Source organism: Enoplosus armatus, chromosome 5, assembly GCF_043641665.1.
Source record: "Enoplosus armatus isolate fEnoArm2 chromosome 5, fEnoArm2.hap1, whole genome shotgun sequence".
Taxonomy (NCBI): domain Eukaryota; kingdom Metazoa; phylum Chordata; class Actinopteri; order Centrarchiformes; family Enoplosidae; genus Enoplosus; species Enoplosus armatus.
In genome coordinates, this window is record NC_092184.1 from 298301 (window position 1) to 320168 (window position 21868).

At 39.8% G+C, this 21868-nt stretch overlaps 1 protein-coding gene across 1 annotated transcript in view; it reads left to right on the forward strand.

The window, feature by feature from the left end:
• The window catches only part of LOC139284844 (unconventional myosin-XVIIIa-like), a 156053-nt gene that overhangs the window by 56831 nt on the left and 77354 nt on the right, over positions 1 to 21868 (forward strand). Inside the window, exons 11-19 of the mRNA XM_070905181.1 lie at positions 1042 to 1053; positions 5482 to 5652; positions 6268 to 6358; positions 8750 to 8942; positions 9410 to 9496; positions 15940 to 16081; positions 16216 to 16375; positions 19735 to 19921; positions 20556 to 20763. Coding sequence (XP_070761282.1) covers positions 1042 to 1053; positions 5482 to 5652; positions 6268 to 6358; positions 8750 to 8942; positions 9410 to 9496; positions 15940 to 16081; positions 16216 to 16375; positions 19735 to 19921; positions 20556 to 20763 — 1251 coding nt within the window. The remainder of the gene's footprint in view (positions 1 to 1041; positions 1054 to 5481; positions 5653 to 6267; positions 6359 to 8749; positions 8943 to 9409; positions 9497 to 15939; positions 16082 to 16215; positions 16376 to 19734; positions 19922 to 20555; positions 20764 to 21868) is intronic.

The window sequence follows — 21868 nt, forward strand, 5'->3', positions numbered from 1 at the left end:
CTACGATTTGTCTGTAGATTTTTTAGATCTGACTCAAAAAACTCCTCAAATCACCACAGTATTACTATTGGTCCTCTAGTTCAACAGTTCCAAGATGTGTCTTTACCTCATCTTAATTTGTCCCAGCTGTCATGAGCTTCCCAGGTGAGCTTATTCTTATTTTACCTTTTATATTCTACATATTTGTTATCAAAACAATAGCACCTTCAGACCACGGCAAATTCCTTGTAATGTATGTTACTTGGCAATAAACAGTTTCTGATTCTGATTCTGATTCTGATTAATCAGCTGGCGACCCTCCCATGTCAGCTGACTGCTGAGGTTGGCCAGGACAGCTCCCAAGACAGTAGAAGGGCATTACAAAGTTCATTTTTGACTTTGGAAATTTGACAAATCAATCTCAACAGAAGGTCCTCTAAAAATGTATTTCTTTTTTATGATGTATCTGAGGTGGTGATTTAAATTGAGGTGGCCCACCTCTGCTATACACCGCTGCAGGAAACCCTATTTTTTCCCCAATGAGAGCACAATATAGAACTGGGTGCAGGGAAGGATGAAGGTAGTAGGCAAATATACACACACAATGACTTCTTGCGTGGTTTGTTGAAAAATACTTGTTTTGTATCTCCCCAAACTGTAGGCGACTAGTCAACACACCTCATCTGAGATTAGGTGTTTAGTTTTTGCACCCCTGCATCACCAAAACAACAGTCTTGGGAATTAAAAAAGGCTGTTACTGTACTTAGAGGACATTCTTCCAGTTGAGTCCATTGGCCTTTTGGGGGGAAAAACCCCTGAAGGACTCCTGGTAAAGAGCATAATTTACCATCAACTGATATAAAACAGAGGCGTGTGGTTCCAACAGTGACATGACTAACTTCTCAGTTTGCTCTTCCAAAGCATGATGGTGGGTTTTCAGTATTGTTCAATGCTAATGGTTATGTTTTCCTGTGACTGTGAATTAATGAATCCATGAACTATGTTATCTCTAACCCCCTCTCTTTACTTGCATGTTTGCATGCTGCTCCCTATCAAACGCAGATGGAGATGAAGGTAATGGACATACAACACACAATTTGTTGACTGTTTTTCACTTTAAAAACTTTATTTCAGAGCCTCTCTTGTTTGTATTTTCTGTCTTAATGCCTTTATCATTCTTTCCAGGCCTTAAGTCATTAGCATTTTTATTGTTTCTGCTCCTTCTCCCCCTCCTCACTTCATCTCCTTCTCTCTTGTGTTTTTGTGTTCAATTGCCTCATGACAATTCTCCCCGCTCGCTGTATCACACTTTTCTGTTCTGTGAGATTAAAATCACAGGTATCAAAACTTTGCTGTCCCTTCCAAACTGCTCTCTGTGATGCCTCCCCATTTCAGCCACATTCAACTCCCGAGCTGCTTTCACACTATAACATTTTCAAAAACACAGTGAAGCTTGTTCATTTTCACTTCTCTAGTTAGTGTTTTGACTTGTACAGAACTTGTATTTCCCAGCTTACTGCGTGTATCCCCATGAAGTTTCTGCTTGGCAGGGGCTCTTGTTGATTCTCTGTGTCTAAGCTCTTTGATTGGCTGGCTGTGCAGACTGTCATGTTGCCTTGGTTTGTTCTAACACACAGGCTTTGAATCACCTCCAGACCAAATGGAGATGTACTTCTCCTCATACAGACATTCATGCAAATACATACTTAGATTTAGACTGCTTATCAGTCTCTTGATGATATCCTGACTTGAGTTATTAGGTTTGTTTTGAATGTGCTTTCCACTCATAGCTCTGAAAAGCTTTATAAAGCTTTTATTACATTTTTTCAAATGTCTACAGTGGCAAACGTATGATGCCTTTTAATGGCTGCAAACATTTGTTAGGGAGCTGTCAGGGCAATTGCATGAAACAGATTTTATTTTAGTTAAACAAAAATTGATCTCAAAAACAAAAAAACACAGGCTGATATCTAGACCTAGCATTTAGTACCTAGCATTGGTCAACCTCCAAAAACTCCCAACCCAGATAGTCAACTGACTATACTGTTACTTGAGTAATTTTCTCAATCTCGACAAAACTCCACCAGAGCCACAGATAACACAACAACTGTTTTCATAGGCTGAGTTGTAGTTCTCAAGTAAATTGACTTTGACATGTCAAATTGGTGGAGTGGCCCTTTAAATGCACCGTAGAGCTCTTAGTGTCAGTAGCATCAGTGACAACAAGAAGTCAAAAGGTTTATGAGATGAACCCCATTTCTGCGACCCAACAAAGTGCAACACAGAATTTTACAATTAGTACAGTATCTATTTTATGTAAGTAAGGATACCTTAAGTAACATTGGGGCTCTAGATAAAGTAGAATTGGACATACTATAATAGGGTTCACACATTTTAAGTGCTTAGTGTTAAAGAGAATGAGAATTACTTTCTGGAATAGGATGTGTGTAGATAAGCAGTGTCAGATGTCCTTATATAGTGTCCAACTTTTCCACTGTGTTTTGGTTGCAGCTTGCCCATGGGGTTGTTGTGGCCAGCACGCGCAATCTCATAATTCCAACATTCTCTTTTCTGCCAGTCGCATCTCATCACTACTCTGTCTGAATGCAGTGGCAAGTCCCAAAAGCAGTGTAAATGCTTATGTCTTACTGTATTTCATATCATACAGGACATCATACGAGTCATGATCTGTTACAGATCTAACTACCAGAACATGGTTAGCACAGTGCCACAAGTCATGGCAATATTTAACATTAAAATTTAAAATTTAAAAGACAATTTATCTGTGACCACTAATTTTTAGCGTCAGTCAGGGTTCGCACAAGGTGCTTGAAGCGCTTGAATTTTGAGGGGAAAGAATAAAGTACCGGAATACCATGCTGGACTACTGAGTGGGCCATGGCATTCAGATAAAACTGCCTATCAAGCCAGTGGGGCTAGCCACTGATACAGTTTAGATATAAGGCCAAGTCAAGCCACCAAGCATTTGCTCTTTGCTTGGGTGAGAATAGAATTTAAAGGCAGCTTGAAGGTAAGTAAAATCAGGGCTAGAGAATGGTGTCGTCTGTCATTTATGACACCCACTGCACGGCCTAATAATCTTATCAAAAGCAGAAGAAAACAGGACAAAACTTTTTTTTTTTCTCTAGTTTTTACATTAACTAGCCTATCCTCCATTCAACAAAAACGTAAAAGTTGAGCTGCTGGTGATCGAAGTCATTGTAGCATGTATGGCATTGTCAAGCCTACAATGCTGTGTGTCTAATATGCAGTGAGCCTACTAAGTCTTGCTGTGTTTAAATACTTATGGCCCATAGAATAATTAATGGATAGGAAATTAGAGCCCTTCTTCCATCAGTGGGCTGAACACTGATAATGCGCGGGTGGTGGTAGCAGACTGACAGTTGAATAAAATCATGAGGCTAATAAACTGCTTTTGTAGTAGGAAGAAGTCATCTCAAGATAATTATATGTGGCAATTTTCTTTTTTAATTAGTCCTGTAACATATGGAGCCCTAGAGTGGCAATAGAGGGAAAAAAAAGTATGATTTGTTACCACGATTTGATTAATTCATGCACATGAGATAAGTGTATATATGGAGAGCCAGCACAACAGACCAGAATTGTTTATCAGAGAATTGAGTAATGGAAAACGTTAATTCTGAAGGACTATGAGTTAACAGTTTGTGTCAAGCATAGGCTGTGTTAGGCTATGTGTAGCTCTGGTTGTGTGTGTGTTTTTTTTGCAGTTGGTTGTAAAACAACAGTGCTGATACAGTGGCTTGTGAGCCGTAGTTTCCCCGGTAAACGCACCGGCCTCTTTGGCTGTCGTGGTCCCTCCTGCCCAGCCTGCTGCTACTCCTCTCGTGGTCTTTTTTTTTTTTTTTTAGTTTCATTAACACACAGCATGGCAGAGATGGTGGAGAAGAAGGTGGTGGAGCCTCGTCTTTCTTTAAGTCCAAAATCTTAAAGGAAATCACAAAAGAGAATAAAACATTCCGAGATCAATCATCTGATCCACTTCCTCAATACCGTACATATACGGTTGTTTCTTTACCTGTGAAGCCCGATTGTGTGATTAACATGATTACATGTTGATGATGATGAGGATGTCCGTACTGAAAATACTGTGCTCCCATGTGTGCTGTAATTTCTCACAGGATACCAAGTTATATAGTGCAAGATCAGGTGTTCGCTGCACAGAGTGGAAATGAAATAGGCGCCATTCTCTCTATTACAAGTCAGTGTACCATCAAAATTATTTGGTAGTGTTATTTTAAGGTAAAATAGTTACATACTGTTGCTTTAAGTCATATACTTATTAAGTGTTCGTTTACCTTGATAGACAGGAGAGGAGGCATGGATTGAAGATAAGGATGGAAGAAGAGGTCTTGCACAGATATCTTGATGTATCGCATGAGGATTAGGAATCATAATAATATTATTGTTATCGTGGGTAAAATATTGTGATCGTATCGTGAGTATGTCTGTGATTCCCACCCTTATACAGTTTGTAAAAAGTCACAAACTGGGATCGGGAAGAGATTAATGGGGAACAGGCAATGTGGTCGGTGGTAGTGAAATTTTGTCTTGTATAGTTCCAATTTCAAGGGGTGTATTCACATTAATATGCAGCATGCCTAAACTGGCTATAGGCACATTTAACAATATGTCATGTTATTATGGACTGAAATGCTCTTCTAATGATGCAGTTGGAATCTCCATATACAATAGGAGTCATTTCCCACAGCAGTGTGAGTATCAACTCCTCTATACATGGATACATCTGATGGCATCATAATGGAAAAGGAACTAAATGTTCTATTGTTGGAAAAAATTCAACCTAAAGTATGAATCTTAACACCTTAGCTGTCAGTTTCCACACCTCCCACAGTCGTTTCCCATATCCAGAAAAAAATACTTTCCATTCCTGGTAGCAACAGAGACGAAAGATCTCTTTACGATACACAGACCTGCCATAAGAAATCCTTATCTGGGTTAAAGACTTAGCCATGTTTGATACCATAAGTTGATATGGGCGGCATGGTGGAACACTGGTTAGCACTGTCGCACGGGAGGTAGAGTGTTGCTCTAGAGTTGCTCCCGATGGAGGCCAGCACCTTTCATGGCAACTCGGGCGCCATCGGTGTGTGAATGGGTGAATGAGACCTGGTCTGTAAAGCGCTTTGGGAACTGTTAAGGTTGAAGAGCGCTACATAAGTGAAGACCATTTACCATACTGTATTTGTACTTTTACAGTGTGTTTTCAGTTAATGTTAAATCAAGGTTGAGGGAGCTCTGTGTGGGGGTGATCGTGAAAGTGACCAATCATAAGAGGGCCTGTGAGGTTTTCTGATGTATCTCAATTTAAGCATCCTTTCTACCCCATTCATCCTCCAACCTCTTCATCTTTCTATATCTGACATCTTAATTATCTTTCTTCCTCAGGTCCTTGTTGCATATTTTTAGTTGTGTTATAATGTATTTTTACTTCGTTTGTAGCTGGGCGTAGGCAGTTTGCCCGGCATGAATGGGCCCAGAAGGCAGCCTACCTGCTGGGCTGTACCTTGGAGGAGCTGTCCTCTTCTATCTTTAAGCACCAAGCCAAAGGACTGCAGCACTCCACCTCATCTAGAGGAGGATCGGATGAGGCCGGTCAAGGTGACAGCTCAGGTAAAAACCCAAACTGCAGAGTCTTGAATCTCCTCTGTAAGATCTTGTGCATACTGATATGCTAGCTTTTCACAAAAAAATCAGATGTGGTCAGCCATGGTTGCCCTACCCCTGATATGGTGGACAGTTTAGAGAAATGCAGTTTAATGTGAGATCTTATTTACTGTGCCATTGTTAAATACTGAATTGCTTGTATGTGGGAAGCCCTTGCCCTGATAAGATGTAGTCTAAAATTATGATTTAAATCAGGACATGTCCTGTAGAAAAACTACAGCCAGCTTTTGGTAACTGACAGTTTTCTATACTACATTTCAGTCATTACCCAAGAAATATTGATGTTTGTTAGGCATCCCTAAGTGGTTGTTTTCCAGGTTTGTGTCCCAGGTTTAAAATGCTGTCTCAAGGAGTTATATATAGCAAACAATATATTATTCTTTGCTTGAAAATAGTAAAAATGTACCCCTAAAACACCTGTACTGGCCCTGAACAATAAGTTGTAGTCTGAGGGTCTTTGATTAGAAGTGATTTGATTTGAAGTTGATTTGACCTTCTTCATCGTGTTGTTGTTGGCTCAGACTCTAGTCTATTTTCTCTTAACCCCCTAATGTCCCTCAGGCACTAAGGTAACAGCTCTGGAGTGTTTGGAGGCCATGGCATCTGGACTCTACTCGGAGCTCTTCACTCTAGTCATCTCCCTCATTAACAGGTTAGACCTCTGTTACTATTATTTGAATCCTGTTGGGAGTTCTTTTTCATAACCATATTGGATGTAGTTGTGAAAATATGTCTGTTAACCAGAAACAGCTTCAGACACAGTCTCTTTCTCTACAAACATTCACATGGGATGCAGATTCATACTTGCTTTCTTCTATCACAAAAGTTCTTCTGTGTGAGACGAACACCTCGAACTTGGATTCATGTCGGTCCACTTTTCTCCAGTCATCAAGGCCATCATAATGTACTCGTCTCTTAATTGTTTATGATGACATTGGTGTTTTGCGGGTACTGTTCAATAAATCTGCCAGCTAGGGACCTGTTAGGCGCCTGTTTCTCAGACTAGAGACTCTGACATATGTATCCTCCTGGACAGTTGTGCACTGGGGTCTCCCATGTCTCTTCCTATCCTGGGTAGAGCCAGTTTGTGCTGTTCTATGAAGTGTGTAGTGCACACCCTTGTATGATATTAATTTATTGGCAGTTTCTCAAAACAACAATTGATTGTTGAGTTTCTAAAGAAAGCTTCTCTTTCTGGCCATTGTGAGACCTGCGGATGCTTTTGCTTCAGATACTAAAGTAGCTCAAAGAAGGACAATTTTATTGTGTCTTTAAACAGCAAAATGGTTCTTAGCTGTGCTACCATGATTGCAGGTGATTGAAGGTTTTCTAATCATGAATGTGATGAAGTCTTATAATGAGATAATTTAGGATCAGCTAACAGAATGTGCCATTGAAACGCAGGAGTGATGATTGCTGAAAATCAGCCTTTTCCTTCATTAATTGTCATTTGCCACATTAGTAATGTCTAGGCCAGTGGTTCTCAACTGGTCTCACCTTATAATAGGCTAGTAAACACATATACAATGTCACCATGACCTTTTTTTTTTAAACATAATATATACACATATTTTCATCCCTGCATTCAGGGAGGGTGCTGTTAGATCCAAATACCTGTCTGTATCTGATGGGAGAGATCAGAGTGACACACATCGACACATAAATGCACTGCCAAGATTCGCATTACATAAGGACACTCACAAATGTGTATACACATGAGCATACACAGTTGTGTAATGCTAGTAAACACACATACACAGTGTCATCATTACGCATATGTTCATCCCTGAATTCAGAGCACATTACTCTAATAATAGACTGAGTATGAACATCACAACTGCGTGCTGCTGATTCTTATGAAAATAATAAAATAAACTGCATAACTGTGTTTGCACATAAAATAAGTAAGGCCTACAAAACAGGTTTTTTCACTTAACAGACATTTGTGGAAGCTAATGAGATAGTTCAGAGATGTGCTTTACTCCTTACAAGAGTTTCAGTGTAACGTTACTCTCAGATCATGCCCAGCTTCCAACCTGTTCCTCTGCTTTGACTTGAGCTGGACCAAAGTAGAGAAGCCACACAAATAGGTAGTGCTGAATGTTAGGATCGTTTTGAGCCAAACTTCCAAACTTTTGAGCAGCAGTGTAACTCATACCTTGGCTGTGAAATCAATGAGCCGTTTCACTTGTCTGCAGTTAATTTTATATTGTACAGATTTTTCATGTTCCTTTGTCTCAGTATACTACCCTACACACATGGTGTTCAAAGATGTTGGTCCTAATTATGAAAGTTGCACATTTATGTTTGTAGACTTGTGACTGTAAAAAGTAATTCTATGGTTGTACAACATTTCCTCAATACAATACATACAGTATCGACAGGACATATAGGATACATATAATAATTAACTACTAGCTGAACATTGATTCAATGTAATTAAATTAATACTTGCTTTAGTACAATTCACAAAGGAACATTACAGGTGTTTCTGGTTCTTTATATTATTAAATTAATTAAATTAAGCATCACTAACCATGCATATCCATATTGATATTTACAGTTTACACACGCTATATGAATGTATACAGACATTCTTATTAATAAATACTGACAAAGCAGTCAGTACCACAATACAAGTGGAGCACACACATAAAAACCAACCAAATAATGAAAGCAACAAACACAAAATAATATAAAATAAAAAAATACATTTATAGAACCATGATATGGTCAGCAAACGTCTGCCCTTTCTTTGTATAAATGCTATTTTTATGAATTATTCTGTCATAAGAGGCCAGTTTATTTATAAGCTCGTACCATGCACACAAACTCTGTCTGCGGGTGTTTCTTTTGTCATGTCCACCTGTTGTATATGGATTTTCTGTAAAATATTTAGAATCATATGTCAAAGCTGAAAATGATTTTCTTTGTTTTCTGTCATTGTAAACAAAATGACAAAACAAGCTATGTGCAGCAGTCTGCAGCTGCCTATTGTCAAAGCTTCATCATTAAACCTTCATGATATGTTTGTGTCATTCAGGGCTCTGAAGTCCAGTCAGCACTCTCTGTGCTCCCTGCTGATCGTGGACACTCCGGGTTTCCAGAACCCTCAGCGGGCTCAGCAGCAGCGGGGAGCCACATTTGAGGAGCTCTGCCACAACTACACCCAAGAGAGGCTGCAGACCCTGTTCCATGAACGCACCTTCGTCCAGGAGCTGGAGAGATACAAGGAGGTGCTGCTGGGCCAACAGAGCTTGACACTAAGCAATGGCATGGACAGAACGTACATTTAGCATATTAGCTTTTTTTCTATCCTAAGATTCTTTGAGGAGTCAGAACATATTTTTAAATATAGTCAAATATACCTTTTGAAATCGTTTGTTCAAATTACAACAAAATTATATATTTTCTTTTTATTTACTTGCTCTCCTTTAGTGGCATCTAGTTTTGGTTAGTCAGGTTAGTCAGATTTTAGATGCGGATGCCTCATTTTATTCAAAGACAAATTAACTTAATTATAGTGCTCTAGAACGATTAGAAACATTGCACTAATTACAAACAAATGTACACTCACACAACCCAATCTACAGTCCGAAGAACTTAATAGCTACAATGTTTGTGATTTATTGATGATCTCATTTTCTGCTGGAAAATCTCCTGTAGGTTACTAACCTAAGCTTATCTCCCCTCCTGCCTCTAGGAAAACATAGAGTTTGCTTTAGATGACATAGAGTCCAGTACCTCACTATCTGTAGCAACTATTGACCAAGCCTCAACCCAAGCTCTGGTAAGCACAAGAAACTTCATTACACTGTCTCTTTCAGGCATCTCTGTGCATGTGATGTCATCATGGTCTGCTTGTACCTCATACGTGTTTAATGTGAAATTAACTTTTGATTTTTATTTTCTAATTGGCAGATAATGTGAAACCTAAACTACGACATACAATTGCATATTGTTCTGATTTTAGCTGGTCTCTAATGAAAATGAAATGGCAGTTGTCTTTGTTGACTTTTGACATGCTTACAGTGCTCTTTTTGCATGATCGCAATGCTTAATTTTTAATCAAAATGTCAATTGGAACTTTTTTACTGTTTACTGGAACTGTTTTATAATATAATATTTTCTATTAAGTTTGCTACAATACAGTTGAAGTACACTGAATAAGAAACAAGCTCTCCCTTCTCTAAAGTAATGAGCTAATTCAGATTATTGTACCACATAAAGTGTTATTTTACTGTTCACCTGCCAGGTGTTTGTTGTTTACAACTCAAGACATTTTGTCAAATTAAATCTTTACTCTTAGATTGAGACAAAAGCAGACAATGATTTTGTATATGCTGTGCCAGGCCTTTTGCCTCGATCCAATTAGTTTGATTGTGGTGTAGCAATATTAGGTTTCATATTTAAGGCAACATTAAATGTATGGCAGAAATACAAATTAGTACAAAACGAAGTGGAGGGATGACCCTCAACTTTGGCTATCAGAAACAATTAGTATTTATATTTTAATAAGGGGCACCACCCTAAAAAGGGAAAATTATAGCAAATTGATTAATTCAGTCACAGTCTAAAAGGTTGCTACGGAGTCCTTGACTCGTGTACGGTGGCCGTAATACTTCATACATACAAACTACATGATCAGGTTCTTTAGAAATTAAATATTTATTAAACACACAACTATAACTTCTAGACATACCAGTAAATGAATAAATGCAACCATGAATCAATAGAATGAATACAGCGATGAACAATTAATCATTAAATCATGAATACAACAAAAGACAATTAATGCATGAAATGAGGAGCATTTTATACCGGATGACGCAGTGAATTATTATTTTGGCAAGATGTATTCAATTTGGGTAAACACAGGAAACACTAAGTGTATAACGTTAAAATTGACCAGTGAAATCACCTTAATGCACCGTTCAGCAGCTGAGAGGTTACTGGGAAGCAGAGGTAAATATTTTACGATTCTTTATTATGATTGTAGTGAAGGGAGATCTTACTCCCTACATAAACCCCACTATCACAGGAAAAGTAAAGTTTCACCTGGTGGTTCAGATGGTCAGTAAAGTTGCTGCACTGGAAGGGAGGAGGGAGATGCATGTCGTTTCTCTGTGGGACAGCTTTCTGGAGCTCGATCAGGCTGTGCACTTGTTCACACGTGGCTGTTCGACTTGAACCGGACCCTCTGTCAGCAGGCAGCTAGATGATAACCTCTTCAGACACCCCCACTTGGTTGGGTGTGCAGGAGTTTCTTCCATTCTAACTGTTGTGTTGAGTAGACTTCTTTCAGAAAGTTCTTATTTTCAAAGGTGGCTGGACTTCAGCACGTTCAGTGCGGTTCAGGGTACAGTTGAGATTGGGCGTCTTTTGGGCCCGCTCTCATAGGGCAAGGCAGGGCCAAGAGCAGGTCTCTGGGTGAACGGGCCAGCGGCCCGCTCGCCTGGGACGAGGCGGATCGCAGTTTAGTGAGTCAGCATAAGTCAAGAATTCAACAGAAGGGAAGAAGAGTCATGTGAGGGTAATAGAAATAATATAGTAATAGAATAATAAAAAGCTGTGATCTTTGGGGTGTCTTCTTGCTTTGTCGTCTTCTGTAAAAGGGCCGGCGATGTCCGATGTCAGTGTCGCGAAACTTCACTCCACCCACCCAATCTATTCTTTCTTAACTATTTTCTTTTTTCCAATTTCTTTTCTAAAGATTGAATTTAGATAATTAAGTTTGCTTAATGCTTCCATGTTAAAAATTGGCTTACTCAGGTTTTGAAAGGCACCAAAGACTTTATATAAAGACAGGACAGTTTTAATCCAGGTTTAATCCAACTCTTGGCTTGTTTCCCTCTTGTTGGCTTGAAAGGGTCTCTCTTCTCAGCAGTTGGTATCTTACACAGCACATTCAATTATTAGTGGTACAAATATGTGTGGTACCTGGCCTTTTCAGAAAATCTGGAGCATTGATGTGTATTGGCTTAAGCAAGTGGCATTAACAAATGTTACTTATTTCAAATTGCATGTGTGTATGGTTGTATTGAAATCGATTGTAAAAAGCAAGGGTAAATATGCTAGTCATTTTTTATTCATATAGCCCAGTATCACTGTTTGCCTCAGGGGGCTTTACAATCTGCATATACTACTGTATATGTGTGTGCTTAGTGGAAACCACACAAGACTGTAGTTTAAGCAACTAAGGCAGAAGTAGCATAATGTTGTTATTCAGCCACACAACCTTGTAGGGGGGAGTTCAAGGTGGATGGATAGGTCAACAAAGTTAAAGACGGTTAACATTGGTTTCTTTTATCCTTCTTAATGATAGCAGTTGTAACTTCAATAATAAAGGTTCTCTAATAGCTTAATGGTTTCTCATAGCACTGACAATTGATGACGCACTGTTGTTAGGGATGTTAGAACATGCTCATATGTGTCTTTGTTTTGATGACGAGGGTTCCCCAACCTTAGCAAATGAGTTGCTTTTGTTCCTAAACCAAACCAAACCTTAACCATACCTGTGGTGGATCAGGAAGTGGTCATATTAATCATTTTTGATTGTATCTTTGAACAGAGTAGTTGTTTCTAACAAGTAGTTTTTGTGCCATGCTGGCTCTATGGGTGGGCAGTCGGTTGGTTGGTCAGTTGGTCCATCACTTTGATCCAGACTGAAATATCTCAAAAAACATTGTATGGATGGTGCCCACAGGATGTATCCTAATGACTTCTCCTAAATAACTGTCAGATGGATTGACATTTGATACTAACATCCATGTGCCCCTTAGGATGAATTTTGCTTTATCCTTGCCTTTACTTTCCTGTATTTTGTGGTGGGTGATAATTATGTTCTCTAAACTTAACCAAGTCGCAAATTTAAGAATCCCACTGGCTTAATGGGGGCCAGCCACTCTACGAATAGACTAATAACAGTTAGAAAACTGCAGAGCAAGACTCAAACATTTTGACTGACAAGAAGAGCAGTTTTTGTTGCATTAATCGGCTGTTTATGGGGTTGTGTCAGCTCAGGGCTCACTGAAGGCCCGTTTCCAAGCATCCAAAGCTTGTTTATCAAAGTTTAGTTTATTAGCTTATTGCATTTACTGTAAATTAAAATTGTAGACCTCCAGATTTTTCAAATAACACATTCAGGAAACAATACATGGGTTGTTATAATCTTTCAAGTATTGTTTGATCCAAATGATTTTAAAAAAGGAGTGATACTACTAAAATCCAGAGCATTTTTACTAGAGATGCCCCTGACCCAAGATTTTCCTGGTTGACTAGTAGTCGTTAGTTCAAGCCATTAATCGACTACTCGTCACACGTTTCTGATATTAATTTAACTATTTAAATATATATTACAAGCACACACATGAAGTGAGCCACCTGTTAATGCTCCTCCTCCACTTCATGCCCCTCCTCGCCACGCCTTGGAATCAGAGTCCTGGTCGGAGCTGCTGTAAATCACCTTGGTACTATATTCCCTGTCTCTTCTTCAGTCTTAAAGGCTGTGTTTGGTCCTGGTCCGGCTGTGTTCACTGGGAGGCTGCTGAGCCCGGATCCGTTGCCATCAAAACTCTCCCAGTGCTCTCCCAGAGTCAGCTAATAAGACTGCTAGCTGAATGGCTAACTGAGCTAACTCAGCTACAGTTAGCAGCAGTTAGATTAGTTAGACGCCCCATATCACTATTTTCCAAGCTACTGTGGCTGTCATATTTTGCAGGATCAGCGGGGGCACGGTTCCATCGGAACGCAGCCATCGAGGCTTTAATCATGTGGCCCTGCCTGGTCATGTGATCAGTCTGTCTTCTGTTCCATACCGAATGCTAATCACATGACCAGGCAGGGCCGTATGACTGATCACAGACCTAAATATAGTCTTTTAAGAACAAATGGGTCATCTGCCAATTGACTCATTACTTCATGGGTCCAAAATTTTGGACCTGTTTCAAAACAGTCACATAGAAAACATACCCAAATGTATAAATCATTTTCAGAAATAGGGCCTAAGGAAGATCAGACTTGGTCTGAAATAGATAGATAGAAGATAATTAGACCTGCTCAAAAATGTGGTCGACCTAAACAGACCCAAATAAAGAGTCAGAACAGAATCTTACCATTCTAAATTGGACTAAATATAATTTGGCCCCAGCTTAACTCGGGTTTCAGTTACTAGGAACCCAGATGACCTGTGAAGACACTTGCCATGATACTTTTAATCTTTGTACAGTGAGCAATATACAGATTTAGTAATTAGGTATCAACTGAAAAAGGGCGAAATGGGGCACCCTTGTCTTATTAACACCGCTTGATAGCAGGTGCTTATTTGTTAGTATTCATTGAAAATAGATTAATAGTAGAATAGTTGCTCATGAAACACAATTACCTTGATTGGTAAAGAAAGGCTTGTTGAAATCCCATTGCTGTCACTTATCTCGAATTTAGTGACGTGTTGTGTGGCTCACAATGTAGGAGGAAGAGTTGTTAAAGTTAGAAAGGTTAGAATCCCTGGCTACGGTTGGTTAAATGCCAATTATTGCCCTCTAAATTGAATCAATCCAGTGTTAAAGTGATTGAAGTCATGTTTTTAAATGACAAACCAGGGAAAACACAATAGTGAGTTTTCTCTGGGGAATATCTTTGACTTCACTCAAGAATGAAAAGGGCAAAGATCTCCAAAAAATGTAAAGTAATTGGAAAGAGGATTAACATGACATATTTCCATCCTTTAAACAGTTTATAAAAGGTTAAAAGCAGCCCTTTTGAATGAAATGGCATTTTTTTCACAATGGCCGTGGTCATATATCACACGACATCCTGTGCTACATTAAACATGGATAGTGGTTAAATTCCTTCAATGAATTAGATTCAGGCTAGCACTCACAAGTCTTTCAAATTGGGTAATGGCCATACTAAATGATGGAAGGCATCTGAATGAACTTGGAAAAACAAAGAACTTCTTAAGTGTGTGTAAAAAGATCATTGTGAAGAGAGAAAGTTTGAGCATGTTTGGGGCAATGGGATGCTACAGATCAGTAAAGTGAGAGATGGTTATTTCATTTACTTCCAAGGTTCTGGAAGTAAAAGTCCTGCTTATTTTCTGCATAGACAATGTTAAGTGACAGACAGACTTTCAAGGCTTGGGAGGACATTAGAACTGTCCCGGTTGAATCATCAGTACAAAAGATAAACAACTGTGTTGAAAAAAAGTCAGGCGTACGTAAAAACATACAGAGAAAAGTCAGCTATCCAATGAGCAATCCAGTAAACAATGTCCACCAAGTTTAAGATGCTGTTGATGACAATTCATGATAAATGTAATGAAGCTCTGACAGACTTCTTCTCCATAGCAACAGCAGCCACAACAATTACTTGCTCCAGCTGTAGACAACACACCATGTGGCCATTTGCTGTCAGAGGGCTTGTTCATGCTTAAATTAGTGTTAAAAATGTTTCCTGACACGGCTCTGAATCTTCATGACTATGGGGCACAGCGCGAATGAGTTAAATATCACTTCCTGTGTGGCCACTTTGAGGCTTTCTCCCTGTTGTCAGTAGGTGGCACTATGACTTGTGATGACCAATGTGGTGACCAAATTTGAAGTAAATAGTGAAAAACACTTAAACAGAAGAGAAGTTTAAACTGTAGTATACCCCCCTAAATATAGGTGGCATTATAACTATGAAGCATAAATGTCATTGTAGCATTAATAACAGTGAATAAAGGCAGCACCAAAATATGTAGCATTGGCATAAACACAAATTTGTACAAAATTAAGTAGAGGGATGACTCAACTTCAGCTAACAGAAATAATCAATATTGATACTAACTAACATAATTCAACTTCACCTATGTCCACCACCCTTGCAAAAGGAAAAATGAATGAATGAATGAATGACTTTAGTCTTAGTCTAAAGGTTGCTATGGAGTTAAGCAAATTAGCAGGCTTACCATGGCAACATTGTTCCTTGAAAACTCAAAAGCTTCACAATTTAGCAATGTGAAGGCCTTCTGATTTAGCTGACTAAATTTGAGGTGGATGTGGAAATCCTTCTATAAATGGCCGAAAATGAGCACTAAATTAAAAATGGCCGACTTCCTGTTGGGTATAGGGTATGACATCAAATTACTTTTATGTAGGTCTGGAGATATGACCTGTGGGTTTTTTCCATCAAGGTCAAAGAAAAGTGAAAGAAAAAGTAGGTGACATCGGGGGCGTTTGGTTTCCATCACAGGTGCGTACTCTGGCCAGGAAAGATGAGGCTCGAGGCCTTCTTTGGCTGATGGAGGAGGAGGCTGTTCAGCCTGGAGGTTCAGAGGAAACCATGCTGGAGAGACTCTTCAGCTACTACGGCTCTGCACAGGCAGAGAACAAAGGTGAGCACTCAACCTGTTGCTACCTGCTAAAGCATTAAACAGAAGGTTCCTGCAGGTTGAAGGAACAACAGACAGCACTGATCATACTCCTGACATCATGAAGGAATAATGGAAATATTTCCCGTGTGTTGCAGGAGCCAGTTTGCTGCTGCGAGGAGAGAAGCCACACCTCTTCCTGCTGGGCCACAGCCACGGGACAGACTGGGTTGAGTACAACGCTCAGGGCTGGCTGAGCCACGCCAAGCACAACCATGCCGTCCAGAATGCCGCCACACTGCTTCAGGATTCTCAGAAGTATGAGCACTCACAGCAATTGCACACATGTGATACAAAAAGTTTAATAGAACTCTCACCCCATTTACACCTGGTATTAAAATGCGATCTGTATCCGGACATGTTATCCGGATAATAAACAATCCGATCTTGCCTTTGTGTTTACACCTTTTGGGAACCGTAAAGGTTGAAAAGCGGTCAGAGGCACCACCATAGTATACTAGTATACAAGTATACTCCCGCAGCCCCCGCTAGGCAGGGGAGGCACAGTCCAAACGTGCCCTGCTCGGGCCCCACCGTCAGGTGAGGGAGAGCCTGGTGTGCCCTCGACAATCTGAGTGGACAGGTGGACTTTTTACAGTAACTTTGATGAAATCCTGCATTCGAGGAGGAGTCAAATACTCTGGACAGCACCTGCAATCATGGCTGTTGCAGGATCAGCACCTTGACAGCGGTTGTGATACTTCACAGTTTGTAATGTTAAAAAGCTCCTACAGTTTAAAATTTACTCAATACAATTAACTCCATAATCTGTGTCCAGTGTTCTAAAGTGGTCTGTTAAATGTCATTGTGTGTTTGAAAGTCACAGTCACACAAACTGACTAGCTAGAGTAGTGAAATTGGTAGTCGATTGAAAAGTTATCATTAAATCAATAAAGGAGCCGTTCACCCAAATTACAAAAAAACAAAACATTCCTATTCACCTCTAGTGGTATCTATACATGCAAATAGTTTTAGTTGTATTTGTCCAGGTTTTGAGATACAGTGCCCTCCAGACTTATTGGCACCCTTAATTCAATTCAATTCAATTCAATTCAATTCAATTTTATTTATATAGCGCCAAATCACAACAAAGTCATCTCATGACACTTTACAAAATAGAGCAGGTCTAGACCGACTCTTTATAATGTTATTACAGAGACCCAACAGTTCCCACCATGAGCAAGCATTTTGGCGACAGTGGCAAGGAAAAACTTCCTTTTAAGAGGCAGAAACCTTGAGCAGAACCAGACTCTAGGTGGGCGGTCATCTGCTTTGACCGGTTGGGTTTTAGGGAGAGAGGGAGAGAGGGAGAGAGAGAGAGAGAGAGAGACAGAGAGACAGAGAGAGAGAGACACAGACAGACAGAGAGACACAGACAGACAGAGAGACACAGACAGACAGACAGACAGACAGATAGGTAGGCAAAGATGTATGGCAGCACTAACAGTAGAAATAGCTGTAATATTAGCTGAGATTAATAATAGGAGCTTTAATAGTGACAGAACTACGACTAAACATAATAACTGTAGTGATGAGAGTCAGGCAGGCCCATGGCGGCAGCAGCACCCAGGCGTACCAGGACCACGATCCACAGCGACCTACGAGTCGACAATAGTCAGTGAATATGAGCAAAACAGACTGTTGAAAAGATGTCTTTGCTGTTTATTGTCTTGGTCTTTCACTCAAAATATTTGCAAAAATCTTACCTTTGCATTTAAGTAAAATTATTGAAAGGCAAAAAATTTTAACATTAAATGAATATTTTACTCCATCACGTGTCCCACAATTATTGCCATCCCTAGAAAATCTTATGGTTTAAATCTAACTCAAGTGTATTTCAAGTCATATGTTAAAAATATATACATTTTTAAGTTCACCATGACTTCCTGTTTCACTGGGGTATAAATGAGTTATATCTGAGGTGTGAATATATGGGGTGACGCAGGCCAAATTCTCTTACTCATTTGTCACTATGGGGAAAAACCCAAGAACACAGTGACGATGTGCGTTGAGAAGTCAGGAAGTTAATATAGGAAAATCTCTTAACAGTTTCCACTATCAGGGCAAGTTTAAAGTGACAGGAGCCTGGAAGAGGACGTGTGGGTACAGTACATTGACCCCACGCACCGTGAGGAGGATGGTTCGACTGGCATAACAAACTCCAAGGCTCACAGCTGGAGAATTGCAGAGGGTAGTTGAGTCTTGCAGTCAAAAACTGTCCAAAACTACCATCAGGTGCCACAAGTTGTTTTGGAGGGTTGCCAGAAAAAAAGCCTAGATGTCAATCAACAACAAACTAAAGCACCTACCGTATGGGTAGAATAAAGGTTTTGCCATGGCCATCGCAGTCCCCGACCTAAACTCCATAGAAAATCCTTGGGTTCAGCTGAAGAGGAGAGTCCACAAGCACCGACCTCTCAATCTGAAGGATCTGGAGAGATTCTGTATGGCGGAATGGTCTCAGATTCCCTGCCATGTGTTCACCAACCTCATCAGGCGCTATAGGAGAAGACTTGGCCTGTTATCTTGGCAAAGGGAGGCTGCACAAAATATTAAACGAAAGGGTGCCAATAATTGTGGCACATATTTTTGAGAAAAATATTTGTTTCCTGATAAGAATTTAATGGTTCTTTCAGTTATGTTACTTCAATTGAAGGTTAGATTTTTGTGAATATTTTGAATGAAAGATCATGAGGATAAACAAAGACATTTTTTTGCATCTTGTTTTGCTCATTTTTGCTTAAGGGTGCCAATAATTCTGGTGAGCACTGTATCTGTCTCCAATTTATAATTATATCATCTCCACCCCTATACAATGGAGGTGAATGGAATTATTACTACACTATAATTCAGTATTTTTCATTTCAACGTCAGAATCTCATTTATCAGACTCAAAGGCTTAAATGACAAACTAACAAATTAAAGAGAATCGTAAAATGCTGATGGAATGGTTTTTTAATTTAACCTTTATTTAAACAGGTAATCTAATTGATACACAAGGTCTCATTCTCAAGACAGACCCGGTCAACAGTACAACACAAAGTTACAGACAGGACATATCGTCTGTGTATATGTGAACTTGTAAAAAGATGCCACATTTTCAGGTGACTTAATACATTCATAAGAACAGATTATACATTGACTCCCAGTGAATTTAAAATGTATTGAATTGATCACCTCAGCTTCTGTCATTTTAAGTTTTTCCTGAAGCATATTTCTGGGTGATCTCCCTTGTATACTGTTCTTTTTAATTGACAAGCATTTTCCAAGCCAAACAAGTGATTTGCTATGAAAATCAAGAACTATAGTACACATATCCACCACAACGGCCATGTTTAGTTGCAAATAGCACCTAATCCATGTCAAATTCAGACTTTCAGTGTCCATAATGATTTAGAAAAAGTGAGATCCACAATTTGAGAGAGGCAGACAACAGAGTGATGCCAAATGATGCAGGGAGCAACCCGCAAACATATGGGTCTCCAAACAGTAGATTGTGCTACGAACGCAGACTGGCTCCCTGTATATTGTAGTGTCAATCACTGGCTGATGCAGCGAGGAAGATGTGCTGTTAGTAGGTATGCATAAAAATGCTATCCATTCCTCTGCCACCACAGGAAGAACATCAGCGGGCTGTTTATGGGCCGGGCCAGTGGGGCCACAGTGTTGTCGGGCTCCATCGCAGGTCTAGAGGGCAGCTCTCAGCTCGCCCTGCGACGAGCCACAAGCATGAGGAAAACCTTCACCACAGGCGTGGCTGCTGTCAAAAAGAAGAGCCTGTGTATCCAGGTCAAACTCCAAGTGGTAAGTGGAGGACACAGTGATTAGAACTTGTACTTCATTCCTTAACTGGCCCTATCGGTCAGCTTTTTGGGGTATCGATCAATAGCAATTGCAAACTGGTCCTTTGTCATTGGTGAAGTAATTTACTGTGATCGGTTGTTTTTGTTCAGTCTTGACTGGTGAAATTACTCAGATGCCATTAAGTACTGTTTCCATCGTTAAGAAAGATGAAATCAAATACTGTAGGTCACTCCACCAAATGGCACACCACATGCTTCAGATCAGTGGAGACACTGACTTATTAAAAGAATAGAGTATCCGGAGGAAGTGGCTGATCCATATTAAAAACAGATTCCTAGTCATTACTTTAATCCTTATCTACCCTATTTTTTAAACTGTCAAGAACATTGAAATTAAGATTTGCACAATCCTAAGGTGTCTCCACTTGTGCTAAAGAATGCTTGAAGAATTATTTGGATTGTTACTAGAGGTCTTAGCCAGGGTAATTTACAACACCTGTGTGGGTGTGCAGGACTTTCTAACACTTGTAGATTACTTATTTGCAATCTTGCAAAGACTGCCACAATGTAAAGAGAATCTTAAATTAAAGTACAAGAAAGCACATAAAGAAAAATCACCTCCTTTCTGTTTTTAGGATGCTCTGATTGACATGGTGCGTCGCTCCAGGGTTCACTTTGTCCACTGCCTGCTGCCCAAAGCAGAGGCAGTGAGTGGAGGAGGTGAACCCCGTGTCACGCATGGAGAGAGCCCCGAATCGGGACTTATGACTTTGGACGTGGGCCTCCTGAGAGCTCAGCTCCGAGGATCAAAGCTGCTTGATGCACTGCGCATCTACAGGCAAGGTAATGAAGTACTTATGGAAACCATGGCATTTGTTTTCTGTTTAATTTAAATGATAAAGGAAATTGCCATCTGTTTTACATTGAAATGGTCAGGTTACTGAGGAGTACTACTCCGTCTGTGAAAACAGTTGTATAATGTCTTATAACGTCTCCTAGCAGGTTAAGCAGATAACTTTAACAAACTCTTCCTAGCAGGTTAAGCAGATCCATGTCCAACTTGCTCAGCGAAATCTAAAGACCTTCATGATGCTAAATTATAAAGCTTTTGAGTTTTCATGGAATGTCATTGCCATGGCGAGGCGGACAATTCATATTTTTATGCCTCTGCGCCAGAGATAGCGTGGCCTATGGAATTATGTTTTTGGTTGTCCGTCTGTCCCATTCTCGTGAATGCAATATTTCAGACTTGAGGGAATAGAGGGTACGCTCACTTGGACTCAAGGATGAAATTATTAGAATTTGCTGATCAAAGGTCAAAGCTCAAGGTCACTGTGACCTCACAAAACACGTTTTAACCATAACTCAAGATGATGACCATATTTCAGTTGGTCAGACAATGAATTGGTGACACTTTTGACTCGATGGTCAAGGTCACTGTGACCTCAAAATTACCTTGATAAACACATTTCTGGCCATAACTGAAGAATTAATGCTGTTGTGATGACAAAATTTCACACAGATGTTTAATGTGATATTATGATGAAGTGATGACATTTTTACCCAAAACATACAGCACTCTCTTTATGCCATGCCCTAAACCCAACAGGAAGTCAGCCATTTTGAATGTACAGTGCAATTTGAGTGCATTTTTCACCATTTACATGCTCTGTACTTCAATGGACTCCTCCGAGAGATTTACTCAGATCAATCGCCCTGCCCAAGAAATTTTGGGCAGGGCGATTGATCTGAGTAAATCTAAAGACTTTCAGTATGAAAAGCTGTTGAAGGCTTGTATTTCCATGCAACGATGTTGCCGTGGCATGGCGGCCATTTTGTGCATTTCACCATGACTGGATATTGCTGTAACTTGAGTATACATGATCAAATCTTCACAAAATGTCTTATGCTTGATAAGAGTCCAGGCCTCAAGACATCTGCATGCCAA